At 32.8% G+C, this 15,579-nt stretch overlaps 2 protein-coding genes across 3 annotated transcripts; both read right to left on the bottom strand.

The window, feature by feature from the left end:
* LOC100777264 (protein SRG1-like) lies at nt 1-3,794 on the bottom strand. 2 transcript variants are annotated; one of them, XM_041007071.1, is made up of 5 exons: nt 3,685-3,794; nt 3,269-3,617; nt 2,609-2,856; nt 1,939-2,263; nt 1-431 (listed from the first exon to the last, which is right to left on the bottom strand). In XM_041007071.1, the coding sequence occupies exons 2-5, from the start codon at nt 3,527-3,529 to the stop codon at nt 189-191; spliced, it is 1,077 nt and encodes a 358-aa protein (XP_040863005.1). In that variant the 5' UTR covers nt 3,530-3,617; nt 3,685-3,794; the 3' UTR covers nt 1-188.
* Nucleotides 3,795-6,513: 2,719 nt separating this feature from the next.
* LOC100789177 (nuclear pore complex protein NUP98A) lies at nt 6,514-14,202 on the bottom strand. The gene is made up of 11 exons (XM_003539583.5): nt 13,810-14,202; nt 13,322-13,603; nt 12,422-13,060; nt 12,083-12,307; nt 11,375-11,973; nt 10,278-10,365; nt 10,112-10,172; nt 8,821-8,962; nt 8,578-8,694; nt 8,298-8,472; nt 6,514-7,432 (listed from the first exon to the last, which is right to left on the bottom strand). The coding sequence occupies exons 1-11, from the start codon at nt 13,823-13,825 to the stop codon at nt 6,753-6,755; spliced, it is 3,024 nt and encodes a 1,007-aa protein (XP_003539631.1). The 5' UTR covers nt 13,826-14,202; the 3' UTR covers nt 6,514-6,752.
* Between the last annotated feature and the right edge of the window lie 1,377 nt (nt 14,203-15,579).

Raw genomic sequence — 15,579 nt, 5'->3', positions numbered from 1 at the left:
TTAGACTATGGAGAATTTAAATAATTTATATAATCCAATTACAAGGATAATAGCAAATTATCAAGGGGTGCACTTGGGCAACACCCTGAGAATATAGAATAACTTAATTTTAAATAATTTATATAATCCAGTTACAAGGATTTATAATACAGCAGTACTGAATTTAATCACTTCAAAATTAAGTTATGCTATATTCTCAAGGTGTCTAGGTAAGACTTTCCATCAAGTTTACGAGCAAATAGGTTCTTCAAAAACTCCTTTAATTCGATTCTTTTGAACCGTGCTGGTGTTTTTTCAGTGATCAAGCTTATTGCAGGACCTATCACCCCATCATGTTTTGATGTGTGGAATGTTGCAATTGAAATCCTTTCTTTTGCAGAGTTCACCATTGCACGATGCTCAACACTTCGGTATATTCCATTACTTATAATCTGCCATGTAAAAGTAAAACAATGCAAACAAAACCAAAATCAACCAGGGGTCACGAGTTAACTTGGATCAAGTTTAATTTATCTACTGATTTTGTTCTTCGTATGATCATAGTTTAATTCATGTGACACCAGCAGCTAGAATCAATCTAAATTATATACAGGGAGATTTGTTAACTTACACCCTTATCTTATAGGTGAGGTATGTTACCAAGTTAAATTTCAAATATATTTTAAGATAATCCAAGGTACAACTTGTTAATGTATTTTTTCTAAAAATAAACAAATGTATACGTTAGAAAATATATATCTCTCTCACACGTATAATTAAAGGAATATTTTATGATATATATATATATATATATATATATATATATATATATATATATATATATATATATATATATATATTTCAAATAAATTATATGAATGGCTTATTGATTCACGCTAACAAAGTCCTCTTATAAATATTTAATTTTAAACAAAATTACAATTTAAAAATATTACTTAAAGCACTGGATTGTCTTAGGTAAGCCAGAATTTGGAGGCGAAAACTAATAAATTTCATCTAATTGGTGACATCTACTATATTGATTGAGCAACCACCATGACCATGTCAAACGGCTGGTTGCTTCTTAGTTCTGAGCAATAGTTATGTGTTCTTTTAACTAAATTAAAGCCACTTACTCAACATACTCAATTATATTAATGAATTTTCAGGAAATTTCTTAAACGACATTATAAATCTGAGATGAGAGATGTGAATGGAATATAAGTAAATATATGAGAAAATAGGTTATATATTTACAGTGTAAAAAATCATTTTATATTATTATTCAATCATAAGGGTGACAAAGCGGACTAATCCTATCTGTATTGGTCGTCACTAGTTCACCAAAAATGGACCGGGATGGATTGGTCCGCCTTTTAATGGTGAACTAAAGTTTTTGGTCTGTCTGTCTTAAAGGTGGGTTGGTGGATCGGCCCACCAAAAATAAAATAAAAATATTTTATTTCATAAAATTAACCCGGATGAATAAATTTATTTTTTTCTAAAAGGAACAAATTTAGTTTTAAAACATAAAGTATATCAATTGCTGGTTCTAAATTTAATTTTAATATAAATTTTCCTATAAGTATTATAGAAATTAAATTTATGAAATAATATAAAAACAATAACAAATATGTATTTTAATTTTTGAACAACTTAAAAAAATACAAAATAACAACTCAAATCCTAAACAGCTACTAGTATTTACATTCTCTTAAAAAAATTATAACGGATTAGCAGATTAGGTAAAACGGGTCACGATGAGTTGATAGGTTGAGTTTTCCATCCCATTCCAAATTCATAAGGGGCTAACAGGCTGATCCGTTTTACTATCCTATCATGTGTATATTAAATTTGTTAATTTTTATAATAATTATTTTAAAAGTGATGTTAACACTAATTTACTAATTTATGATTGATTTATAGTGGATAGTCATTTAACTCTAAATATATTATTACCTCGAGCATGTCCCCAATGTTTATAATGAAAGCATTAGGCAAGGGTTTGATAGGAACCCACATGCCATCTTTTGTTATCTGGAGCCCTTCTACTTCAGTGGCTTGTAAGAGGATAGTGAGACCAACTCCATCTGAATGGGGTGTGAGGCCAATTACCTTCTCTGGTTGAGGACATGGTGGGTAATAGTTCATCCTCATAGACTGCATACCATCTTCAAAAAACTCTCTCATTTCTGTTTCTTCCATCTTCAGAGCTTTTCCCATTTGTTCAACAACAACCATGGCTAGTTTTTTAAGTTCCTGTGAGTAAATTTCTAAGGCGTCCCTGCATTACAAAGAGCAGTGACTCTAGCTTGGCATGCAAGCTCTTTGAAATATGAGTATGATCATGTTTTGACAAATTTTTCTATAAGTACTTATTCAAAAGAAAATATGAAGAAAAAATAAAATCAGTTTCTCATGAACTAAAATTAGTTTATGTATAAGTTAAAAATCAACTTTTAAATGAACTAATATAAGATAATTTTTACAAATTATCTCATACATAAGTTAATTTTAACTTGTAACAGAAATTAATTTTAATTTTATTTCTTATTTTCTTATCCTATTAGTACTTACAAAGAAATTTATCTTAACAAAACATGTATTCGTAGAGAGAGGGGAAGAGAACCTGAAAGGAAGAGGGAGCTGTGGAAATAAGTGGGGTATTCTTAAATGTTTTGGAAGAGTAGTCATAAAGAAAAGGTCAGCCCAATCAAGTTTTTGGTCTTCACTCACAACAAATGCTTGTCCAAAACCCTCCATATGTTGTGGACTCTGCCAAAACTTTTTCTTCTCTGACATTGGAAGCTTGAAGAAATCCTGAATCTCCAACTTTACTTTCTCCACCAAGGATGAGCTAACACCATGGTTTATCAGCTACAAGGGAATTAACATTTAAGTAATAAATCAATTCATAATTCCAAAATTTGAATTTAGCATATACATATGGACAGAAGTTAAATGCAGTTCCTTAAGTATTTTTGATATTGTTCTCTTATCAGAATCAGAGTTTTATTTGGATAACCTATGCTATTATATAATACAAAGTACAAAGCTTTATTGTGAAAACTACTTATATTAAACTTCAATTCTGAGTAGAGAACAATACGAAAAGTACTCAAGAAATTATATTTAAATTTTCTCTAATACATATATAATTTTAGCTTTGAAGTGATTCGACTGATTTCTATCATGTATCTACAATTTCTAGAGTCCAGAATCAAACAGAAAGATGTGTTACAGACTTACAGCTATAAAGGAATTGAAGGATAAAGAGAAAAAAAGAGACCTGGAAGAATCCCCATTCTTTGCAAGCAAGGTGAAGTTTATCCAATTCTGAGCTCCCAGATTCTTCAGAAAGCAAGCTCTGCATGTCAATAACTGGAATCTCAAGGCTACTATTAGCTTCTTCAGAGAGGATCACAATGTCCTCTTCATGTTGAGGTTGAATGTATCTTTGTGGAACATTAGATATCTTTTCTTTAGCCAATTCTTGAACTGATGGTACCAAAAGAGAAGTCCCTGATAGGTTCTTGGTGATCTCTTCCATGGCTTTACTATGTCCAATGTTTTTTTTTCTCAAAATAAAAAAGTTTAACAACTCAGGTCTTGTTCTTGTTCTCCCCACACCTACCCCCCATAAATCCCGAAAATGATTAAATACAGACCCAAAGTTATCTCACTTTAGCACGATTGATACATATGTAATGGTTTGTTAGTGGTTTGTGAGGACTTTTGGGCAGACTGATTTGGAATATTTTGAGCACAATTATGTTAAGGAATTGGTGGGCATGATCTTGAGTCAAAGTGGGGTCTTAAATTTGACAATTGTATGCTGTAATTAAAAAATGAAACCAAATTGTCGGCTCAATAGTGAAAAGTCAAATTTGTTAGATCGGATTTCCACGATCACTTTGTAGATTTAGTTTTTGTCAATATGTAATTTTTTTTCCATTCACTCATTGATATTTAAATTGTTAAACATCAAGTGTTAGTAAGATGGCATGCGTATTTGAGCAGCATATGCGACAACAATGCAGTGATTTGTGAAAGTAGGCTACTAGTATAGTCTCTATATCTTCATCAACCACTTCCTTGCACCAACAAAAAGATTGGTTGGATTGATAACAAATATACTAATATTTCTATTTAATTTTCAATGTTGATATAAAAATTTTGTCAATAATTAATTTATTCTTGTAAACGTTCTTAAGACCTATCCTAATCGTAATCTTAATGAATACTTGGAACTCACTTTCATCAATAAAAAAATCAATGACTTCCTTGCACATTTTTTAATGCTGAGAGTTGGGTGAAATTCATGAGGTATTATATTTGGATGTATTCAAGGTTTAGGTGGTCAATAATTCTAGTGCCATCACTTTTAGATTCTTTATCATATTTATCGTGTTCGCCATCATACTTTTCTTATGGCTTACACGCCCTTGACCCATAAAATGAAACAGAAAGGGGGTGAAGGATAAATAAAGAAAATTCTCTTAGACCAAAGAAAATCCTTGCACCAACAAAAATGTCGCTGGATTCTCTTCTCCTGTCATTGAAGCTAATGTAATATACTCTCTTAGACCAAAGAGACTAATGTAATATGAAAATTCTTCCTGCAATCAAATGGAAAAAAATAAATAAAGAAAAGCAAATCTATCTATGGTATATAAAAAGAAAATAGATTGAGATTGTACATACCTCCTTTTTCTTAACTACTAATAGTGGCATAAACTTAACTTTTCGTACAATTTTCTTAAGAAAATTCAAGACAGATTATTTAAAAAGATTTACGACAAAAAGTAAGATATTGTTCCATCACTCACTTAAGAATCTTACGGATATAAAAGTTTCTGAGTTTTTTTAAAAAGAGAGAGAAAACAAATTATACTATCTTTCTTTAAAAAAAAAGTAATTATTATCCATTTTTTATTTTTATTTTTTAAAATTACACCTCTCTCTCTCTCTCTTAGGGGTGGTTTGGTACCAATGAAGAGGAGAGAAGAGGCTAGGATTGGAGACGATTTCCGATGATTTTGGGAAACATGCGTGGTTTGGTTGCGCATAAGAGGATGAAAATTTTCTAAAAATCTGGTGGGTTCCATAGTTAACATTATCCCCTCTAATTTGAGAAGATTGAGGAAGATTTGAGCATAAATTGGCATCTTGTTCCATTTTGTTGCTTGGACTTGCTATTACTGCTCTCTTTTTCACGTTTTCTAATATAATATTATTAAAATAAAAATAAATAATAATAAAATAATGTTTATAATAAAAATAAATAATAATATACTATTTAATATTAATTTTTCTTCTCTTATTTTTTTACTTATCAAATCACTTTAATTCAATTTCTTTTTTTATTATATTTCTCTTCCATTAAATCACCACCATTTTTACTCTATTTCTTATTTATATCTCTTCTTTTTCTCTTTTCATCTATTCTCTTATCTTCTTTCTTCACAACTAAACAACCACTAAAAGATTAATATGTATTACCTATATTTTAATATATTTTAATGTAAATGAGTTTATTAGTATAGATATACAATCAATCATCAAACATGTGGATTAATTAACACAAACTTATTCAAACTTAATAAATGATCATGATTTTGAGTCCTCAATATGAGTATATGGTTTTAAAAACAGAATTTTATCTCATCATACCTAACTTGAGCAAAAATGTTTCTCCACAAGGATACTTTTAGTTCATAAAAGTGAACTTTCAAATAAGATAGGATAACATTTTGAGGATATATTTAAATAATTAAAAATTCATTTTAAAACTTTTAAATAATTTATAACAAAATGCATAATTATGAAAAAAGCATTCTTAAAATACTTTTCTCTTTTTCACAACCGCTAAGATTACCAATAACTAATTTTGAAAGTCATATTAGCAATTTAATAATTAAAAAAAATATTTTAAATATTCATACAATGGCTTTAGAACTACCAATGAGATATAACTAAATTGGAGAAAAAGAATGCATAAGTATTATAAATTTATGTAAATTTATGATATTATCTTTGATTTTTAATGGATAAAAAATATATAATCACTTTTCAACTTCATTTATAATCTTTATTATATACATTTTAACATTTGAAGACCGATAATACAATCTTTATTATATACATTTTTAACAATTGATGACCGATAATACAGCTCAAAATCAGTCATTAGTAATCATGAAAAGAGATAAATTAAACTTAAAAAGCTTTTATGTTAACTTCAATACCCTATGTTGGGAAATAGTTTTATAAGATATTATTCCTGCTTTTTTTATAACAAGAGCTTTATAAATGCATTATATAATTTACTAAATACACAAAACATGTTATTTTATTTGTAGTTCATTCGAAATGTTAAATTCAATTCTGATATTACATTCTGGAAAGAAATTCCAAATACTTAAGCAAAGCAAACACAGTTTTACTGAACTCTAAATCAACTTATTGAAATAAAAAGTGTCATACAAAACATCATAATTCACAAAAATAAAAGTTGAAAATAACCATAACAGCTATGCGAATCAAAATTTACGTAAAAAATGATCCTAGGAAACCCATATTTGAACATCCCCAACCGTAAATATCCCCAAAGCAAGATAAGCACATCAACAACATTGGCCCAAGCTATATCCACACAATACAGTGACAATTTACAGGGAAAAAAACAAAATAAACTTTAAAGCAGAACATTGGTTCTGAAACTATCAAATCTACTGTGGTCATCCACCGTATCGAATCAAACGGACCAACCCTTAGTTGTCATCATTTATCCGACTGTTTTCATCTTCTACCAGCTTGTAGATGCTGAAATGGCTGACCCTGATCTTCCACTCTCCTTTAGTGGGATCATATGATACAAATTCAGCACCTTGGTCCTCAGTCTTTCTCTTGAGCATCTCCTTGTATTTCTCGATCTTTGGCCCTTCTGTATACTGATGTCCAGTTTTTTTGTCGAAACATTTTATGTTGAGTAGTGTAACCTCAGCAGGCTTATTCAGCCCTTGTCCCACAGGGGGTTTCTTTGAATCATCCATGTATACAATCACCTCCCGGTTGTTAAACTGAATGAGGGACTCGAGATCGAGCCCTCGTATGTCCGTCTCACCCAAGAATCTGATGCTGCCATAACCTTGCCTTCCAACCACGAAGTCCTTAACATGACTGCAGAATCCAGGTTCAGCTCTTTCTTTGGCTGCCAGTTCATGTATCCGAGGCAGTGTGTAGTAATCAGATCGCCGCAGTTTTGGCATTAGTGCCTCAACGTCAGCTCCATGTTCATATACAATGGCAGCCTCACCAGCTCTGTGACCTCTGAGTGTCTTGTACACGTCCGCCTTTTGTGGAGAATGATCTTCATTGCTCCCATTGGATGTTGGCTTTGTCGATATAGGCTGAGCTTGCTCCTTGACAAAACCATTTTCTACAGCACTCTCTGGAATTATTCACAGAAATTATGGCACGGGAATTAGTGGGAGTAGTGAGGGGGCATTTTAATGATCCATCATTTATAAATTAGTTTAATCACAATGATTGGATAATACTTGCATTACCATTAACAGCACAACAACCAAAGTCCAATCAATGCAAAATAACATTATAGACAAGATCAATAAACTAAATCTATCTTTTATGACTAAACTAAATACTCGAAATTCATAAGGAGCACGTACTCTCTTTATATTTATCCTGTGAAGTGTTTCTATCAGGTGTTAGAGAAGATCAATAAACTAAATCTATCTTTTATGACTAAGCTAAATACTCGAAATTCATAAGGAGCACGTATTCTCTTTATATTTATCCTGTGAAGTGTTTTATCAGGTGTTACAGATGCATCTTTAGAGATATTTCCTGAACATGGCATTTAAAAGGGAAAAAAAGGCATGTTTGTCAGCACATTTTATGGTAAAAGGTTTTTTTTAATTAAAAAATATATCTAAAAAATTAAGATAATTAGATAAGTTCATTAAAAAAAGAAAGGCTATGAGTAGCTTTTGAATATACATACACATGTGCATGCATATAAACATGCACATGTGCATGCATATAAACATGCACATGTGCATGCATATAAAGTAATTTATGAAAGTACTTCTAACTACAGTTGTAGGATTTAGACACTACTCATCCAGGAGGTTTTCAAAAACAATTTGAATACTCTATTCTATTCCATCATAGCAAACACTGGAACACATCTTTGGAAGACATACATTAACCAACATACTGAATGAATACTCTATTCCTACAACTCGAGTAGGAGTAGGACAGAACACTACATACAATCAATAAAAAGATTTTACCATTCTCATTCACTGGGATGGATCTATCCTTAAATGTTGATGCCTTCTCAGAAGCCTTTCCTGGCCACTGCTCCACGGGACAAATTATCAACGCCCTTGGATTTTCCCTAGGAATGAACAGAGCATCAGCCTTGGGTGTTGTTGGAGTATCCTCATCATCACTAAAGAATGCAACCTGCAAGAGAACACAGTAGTTAAGGCATACCAGATTTAGCTCCATGAAGGATCATGCCCAAACTAGCCAGAAACCTAGATTAAAAATAGAGCTAAAAATACTCGCCTTTGGACCATCATTCTTAGAATGATATTTCCTGACAGGAAGCCTTATTCGTCGTTGTGAGAGATGCCGAGATGTCAATAAAGACGATATTCTAACAGGAGCAGGTTTGTCTAGGGCCTGAAATGAGGAGTCATTTGCTTTATTGAAACTCAAACTACTCAAACATTGATGATAGTTTGTTGTTTGGATGGACAAAATAAAAATCAACAAAATCAAAAGTTAAAACCAAGAAAGAGCATTTACAGGCATGCTAGAGATTCCATATTGAATTGAAGGAGTAGTTCCAACTCGACCAATTGACATCTGAGGCAATGCAGGAAGTGTTCCAAATGGATTTGTATTCGGAACTGCTTGTACAGCCACAGAACTCAGGGGGGTAGAAGACCTGTCAAACAAAAAAAAATCCAAAATAATTAAAAAAACAAATACAATCTCCAATCTCATTTAAAAAAATACATATTAACACAAATACACAACTCGGCTCCAATAACAGTACATGTATGATACTCCTAGAATCATATCCCAAGAGTATCCTCCAAAATTTTTCTTTATTGACTGATGTTTGAGATACAGCTCCCATACTTTCAATAGGATTAAAATTGCATACAACTCTATCCTTTCCTTTGTATCCTTAGAGCTATAGTAAATGAGACATTTATTATAGAATAATATCCAAACTCATTTTAAAAAGGCTAAACTGACCATTTTACTCCTTTATTTATTTTTATCAAAATGATTCTGTATCTTTTAAAAAGTTCAATTTGGTCCTCTATCTTATTTAAAAGGTTTAAAATTATCCTTTATCCTTTAAAAAGTTAACTTTGGTGCCTCATCTTATTCAAAAGGTTCAAAATGGTCCTTCAACTATTTAGATATATTCAAAATGGTCCTTTATATGAGTATTAAAGGACAAAATTGAATATATTTAAATAGTTGAAGAACAATTTTGAACCTTTTAAATAAGATAAAGGATCAAAGTGAACTTTTAAAAGATAAAGGGCTAAAGTGAACAAAATAAATAAGATAAAAGACTAAAATGGTCATTTAGCCTTTAAAAACAAAAACATATTAAAACAAATACACAACTCAGCTCAAATAACAGATACACATCCAAGGAGTATCCTCCAATTTTTTCTTTTATTGTCTGATGTTTGGAATAAAGCTCCTATACTTTCAATAGGACTAAAATTACATACAACTCCATTTTTTCCTTTGTGAACTTAAAGCTATAGTAAATAGTAAACATTTATATAGAGCCAAGACTTCTATCAAACGAGTATCCGTTACTTCTCATGATTGCCTACTATGATTTATGTTAAGTATTTTTCTTAAATTCATGTCTTTGTATTTAGGTTATATATCATATCTTGAATATTTAAGAATTTCCTGTATCCATGTCACATAAATACCTGTATCATATTAATGATGTGGGGACTTCGTGTGTTAAAAGTCACAGTCCCTTGGTCACTCCCAAAAGGTAAATTGTAAAAACAATTTGAGCTAAATGCAAGACTTAAAAATAATTGTAACTTACACAAGTCCAAAATTATTCTGACCAAACATTCCTGGAGTGCCACCGAAGCTGCTTGCACCAACTATTTAAGACCATACAATAAAATAGTCATTCAAAATATTAATCCTTCAATCATTGCATGAAACAAAACAAATAGTATAAGCATTATATAATATATTGAACTGACCAGGTTGTGTCTGGCCAAAGTTGCCAAAGCCAAAAGCACCACTCGACTGAGCAGGTTGTGCAGATTGAAAAGGTGTTGAAATGGACAGCTGCAGTTATAAAAGTCAAACAAAAGTATTAGAAAGTCAAAATGCAGTACAAACTTGAGCGTTTATTATCTCACAGGGGAAATCCACTATACATGCATATATAAGACAAAGGAAACTTGAAAATGGACAAAAAGATGCTAAGTTTGAGCACAAATATCCAAAAGTAAATTAGTTATTTTAAAGGATCTTCAATTTTTCCCTGTAAGTTCTCATATCAATAACACAAATAAATTCAAAGGTGCAATGTGCTCCCCGTAATGAAATAAACAATGCTCTATGCCAGATCTACAGGTGTAAATCAATCGAGTTGAAATATCCTCGCAACTGAAGTTTGTTTGAGTATTGCAGTATATAAAAAATTCCAACAACCAACTCTCCCAAATGCTCTCTGGCTGCTAGGTAGAGACCTTGAATGGTTTTATATCTAACGCATGCCCTATAGCAAGAAAGTTTGAACCACACACCCAATTGTGCTGAAACTTAATTTTAATCAGAAGAATGGAGTAACTCGAGATTAAGCTCCTAAAATCTTGATCATAGAGACTTTAATACCTTATCAAGGTTTAATCCTCACAAAAGCACAAGCTGTTGGGTAGTGACACAAGTATGATTTTATATCTAAGATGAACGACATTGGAATTGCTAAGGTTGCAAATAACTTGTTTCATGTTTAAATAGTATAGTCATATTTCGTACAACCACTGGTTTAGAGATGGTTTTACCCTTTTACTGAAATTTTATTTTTTAATGGAGCACAATCGAGTTGACAGATCTATATTGCCAACCCTGCTTAATGAGATAAGTCTTTATTATTGTTGTTGTTGTACTACTCATCTATATTGCCAACCCTGCAAATATCTATATGCATTTTTATAGAATACTTACATAATGTTCGATAAGTTTGTAAAGTATAAAGCTCAAATATGGCTCCAATTTATCTTGGCTCAAACAAATAGTGATTTGAAAGTATAGTATGCAAAAAACATCAAATTCAAATGAAACTACGTACCGCTGTTTGACCAAAACCTGTAAGATTATTAGAAGTGAGTGGTGCACTTGATGAGAAAATACTTCCAACAAGCCCAGAAGAAGGTGAATTGAACAAACTTGGTTGACTGAAAGAAGGTGTAGTAGTCTGTCCAAAGGGGGATGTATTCTGTCCAAAAGCAGAAGCTGTCTGTCCACCTGTAGGGGCTGCAGAACTAAATAATGGGGATGACAGTGTGTTGCCAAAAATGCTATTGCCAAATGGTGAAGATGTAGCCTGAGTAGGAGCAGTATTAAACAGGGATGGAGATTGCCCAAAGCTGGGTGTTGAAGAAGAGTTGGCTCCAAATGGAGATGGGGTTGAGCCAAAAAGAGAAGGTGCTGCTGCTGATGTTGAAGAACCAAAAGCTGATGAACTGAATGCAGGAGTAGCCGAAGTTCCAAATCCAGAAGAAAAAGGTGAACTCTTTGGCGCAAAAGGGTTAGAATTAGGTGTTGTGCTAGAGAAAGGATTGGCTGATGATTGACCAAACACTGGTGAAGGAGAAAAGGCATTTGTCGGTGTCGTAGACGAACCAAAGCCTGTCAATCCGGTTGACAGCGCAGAGGGAAGTGGTCCACCTAAATTTGAATTATATAATAAAGTTAAGATCATCATACCACAATGAAAGCCAGAAGATGAAGAATTATCGAATTATTTATAATTTATAATAAATAAATAAATAAAAACCTTTATCTCCCAATTGATAGTCCTCCCATCTTAGTTCCTCGTGACTTTTGTCTTTGTAAATAGGCATGGCAGATATGGACTCCAATTTTGCAGTCTGTCCAGAGGTACCACTATCTGCTTCAGTTGTTGCTGTGTAACTAGCTACTCTACTTCCACCCCGTTGTTGACCTCCAAAACCTGACTGCCCACCAGTATTTCCAAAAGTTGATGTCGGAGTTTGGGATCCTGCAAGAGAAAATGTAAAGATGACGTTCAACTACATTTGCAAAAGATACTGAAGTTCCTTGTATCTTGAAAATAGAATATCAAAGTCAAAATTCTAATGGTTCTTGAACTCACCAAACGCTGAACTTTGACCTCCAAAGGGTGAGGCTGTACTCCCAAATGGGCTGCTGTTACCAAATGCAGAAGACGATTGACCAAAAGCTTGAGGAGTGGATCCAAAACTAAATGCTGGGGTACTAGAGGCCCCAAAAGCAGGAGTACTAGAGGCCCCAAATGGACTGCTTGAAGTGCCAAACGCAGATGTACTTGATGAACCAAACATAGGGTTACTTGAAGCCCCAAATGCCCCCCCACTACCAAATACAGGAGTACTTGACACCCCAAATGCACTCCCTGTGCTACCAAAAGTTGGACTTGAGGTTGAACCAAATGCAGGGGTGCTAGTTGCACCGAATGCAGGACTGCTTGTAGCACCAAAAGCAGGGGTGCTAGTTGCACCAAATGCAGGGGTGCTTGTTGCACCAAATGCAGGGGTGCTCGTTGCACCAAATGCAGGGGTGCTCGTAGCACCAAATGCCGGAGTGCTCGTCGCACCAAATGCTGGCTGAGATGATGCACCAAAAGGCGTTGAGGAACCAAATATGCTGCTTCCAAAAGCTGGTTGTGATGGCTGAGCGGCACCAAATGGACTTGTTTGAGTAGGAGTAGATCCAAAGCCTCCAAAGGCAGGCTTCTGACCAAAAACCGACGATCCTAGAAAGCAAGAGAATCAATTCTCAGATTTAATCATAAAACTGTCAGATAACATAATGAAAAGAGGAAGAAAGCATGTCAAACAATACTAATGGTCACCATAGATGTATAGAACTCAGGAATTCAATAAATCAGTTGTTAAGCTGTGTAATTTTCAGTGTTCAAAGAGAAAAGCAAAGACAATCTAATGAATAAACTAGAGAAACAACTAGCAGTAAATGAAATGAAAAATGGATTCCATTCCATTCCATGCACACATACCACCAAACGATGACGATGAACTACCAAAAGCAGGAGTTGAAGATGACCCAAAAGCGGGTTGTGAACTACCGAAAGCCGGTGAAGATGAAGCACCGAACGGAGAAGCCGGTTGAGCTGTTCCAAACACCCCAGTGGACGTACCTCCAAATATGGAACCACCGGTTTGCGAACCAAATGGAGCTGTACTACCAAACGGCTTAGGAGCAAAAGGATTGCTACTCGAATTGGTCTGTCCAAAAACCGATTGAGAGCCGAAAGGGCTCGACGATGACTGCCCAAAAGCTGTTGACAGAATAATTTCCATTTATCAATCCAAGAATCAAAATCCTCACCCTCATACACACTCAATAATAACAAAAACAACAAAGAATAATAACAATACTACTAAATGATAAAACAGTCATTCTCCAAATTCAACAAATGAACCCACAATAAAGCTAATCAATGCACGCACAGCATAATAGAACAGAAGAGGAGGCAAAACTTACGGTTTGAACCGAACATCCTTCCTGAGAAGCAAGGTAGTAAAAAATGGAGATCTGAATCGCAAATTCGAATGATTCTACGATTTTGCGAACTAGATCAGGAGCAGGATCTTCTTTTCGCGAGTCGCTCGCTCTGCGAAAGGGAAAAAAGATAAGAAAAAAGAGGTCAGGTTTGAAGCCTCTCTTTGGCGAAAGAAACCCTAATTTACACGAATCTCTCTCTCTCTCTCTCTGTTTTCTGTCTTTCCGGCGAGGCGACGCAAAATAAGGAGGAGAGGAGGTGACTGTTGATCGGAGAAGATGAAGTTAAGCTAAGCTAAGCTAAGAAGGGTTTTTCTTTTTCTTTTTTGGTGAAACGGAGTATTTTTGGATGAGAACGGTGTTGGGCCTGCACCTAAATGGGTCCAGTCTTATATATAACAAAAACTATAACAATTTTATATTTATATTTATTTATTTAAATATAAATATAAACGACGCGTAGCTTAAAAATTCAGCAGATAAATAAACAAGGTTTTTGTATTATTAGTAAGGTTTTATCTTATATGGCAACAAAGATTATAGGAGGGATATTTTTTTCCCCAGTTGAATCAGCTTTTGATATATTAATTAATGATTAATGTTCATTTTTAAAAAATTGAAGTTGCCTGGTTTTATTTAGGTTATTGGAGGGATTTTTTTTTCCAATTGAGGCAGCTTTTGATATATTAATTAATTACTAGTGTTCATTTTTAAAAAATAGAAGTTGCTTGGTTTTCGATTAATTTTTTGTAAGGTGACATAATGTCTGCATATAAATGTAAACGACGCGTAGCTTAAAAATTCAGCAGATAAACAAAACAAGGTATTATTTGATATAACAAGTTAACAACAAAGGCTATTGGAGGGACATTTTTGTTTTTTATTCTCCAGTCGCGTTAGCTTTTGATAAACTATTATTAATTAATGTTCATTTTTTAAGATAGCAATTGCTTGGTTTTTATTTTTATTTTTTAAAGTTACCCTGTATTTGTTAGAAATTCTTTTTTGGAGCACATTAAAAAGGTTTAATATGATATAATTTATTCATTTTAATATAATAAAATAAAGCACTTCTTTTTAAGAAATGGATAATTGTTTATCGTACTTTTTCTCCTCAAAATATATAATCTGATCATTATTTAATAATTTTTTAATTTTTAAATCATTACTTTAGTATAATTCTCTCTATGTTTTTTTTAAATGAGTGATAGTATATTTATAATCTCAGAGATTAAGGAATCTTTTGTGTCAAAGCAGGCCTATGCAGCAAAACTCTTCTTTTAATGGCGATTAAGGAATTTTAAAATTTGACTTCGTTTATTTTTTATAAGATTCAACAGGGAGAATGTCTCTACAAAACATATCTCAGAGAGTATTGAGTGAAGTATTAAATAACAACTCTAATGTTGTATCAGATCATGATTTCATCTTATTTCCGTTTGAAACATTAGATGCAAAACATGTTCTAATAGCGCATGAGACACAAGTTTTAACTTTTCTATTTGTTTACATCTTATAAAAATAATTAAGGATTTTAATTCTTCAAAATATAAATATTTTTTGACCTAACACATAGGTATAGGTTGTGATTGAATCATTATAAAAATCGTTATACACTTTTCTCAACCCTTCATCTTTTACCTCTTATTCTTGGTTCTTAATATGTTTCAATTAGTTACAATTGGATAATCAATTTCATGAATGGAATTCTTTCATCTTAGATTTGAAAATATTTTATTAGTGAATGAAATA

The sequence above is a fragment of the Glycine max genome, chromosome 12 (assembly GCF_000004515.6).
Source record: "Glycine max cultivar Williams 82 chromosome 12, Glycine_max_v4.0, whole genome shotgun sequence".
Classification (NCBI taxonomy): domain Eukaryota; kingdom Viridiplantae; phylum Streptophyta; class Magnoliopsida; order Fabales; family Fabaceae; genus Glycine; species Glycine max.
The sequence above is the reverse complement of the archived record's forward strand: the minus strand, read 5'-3'. Positions and strand labels throughout refer to the sequence as shown.

Bases quoted from the DNA above. Each gene is read 5' to 3' on its own strand.
- LOC100777264 (XM_041007071.1), bottom strand. From the start codon at position 3,529: ATGGAAGAGATCACCAAGAACCTATCAGGGACTTCTCTTTTGGTACCA. The intron at 2,857-3,268 runs GTCTCTTTTTTT...ATTCCCTTGTAG, and splicing joins AAGAATGGGGATTCTTCCAG to CTGATAAACCATGGTGTTAG. The intron at 2,264-2,608 runs GTTCTCTTCCCC...TTTGTAATGCAG, and splicing joins CAGCTCCCTCTTCCTTTCAG to GGACGCCTTAGAAATTTACT.
- LOC100789177 (XM_003539583.5), bottom strand. The intron at 11,974-12,082 runs GTTTTTATTTAT...ATTCAAATTTAG, and splicing joins CTATCAATTGGGAGATAAAG to GTGGACCACTTCCCTCTGCG. The intron at 8,695-8,820 runs GTAAATGCTCTT...TCCTCATTTCAG, and splicing joins ATGGAATCTCTAGCATGCCT to GCCCTAGACAAACCTGCTCC.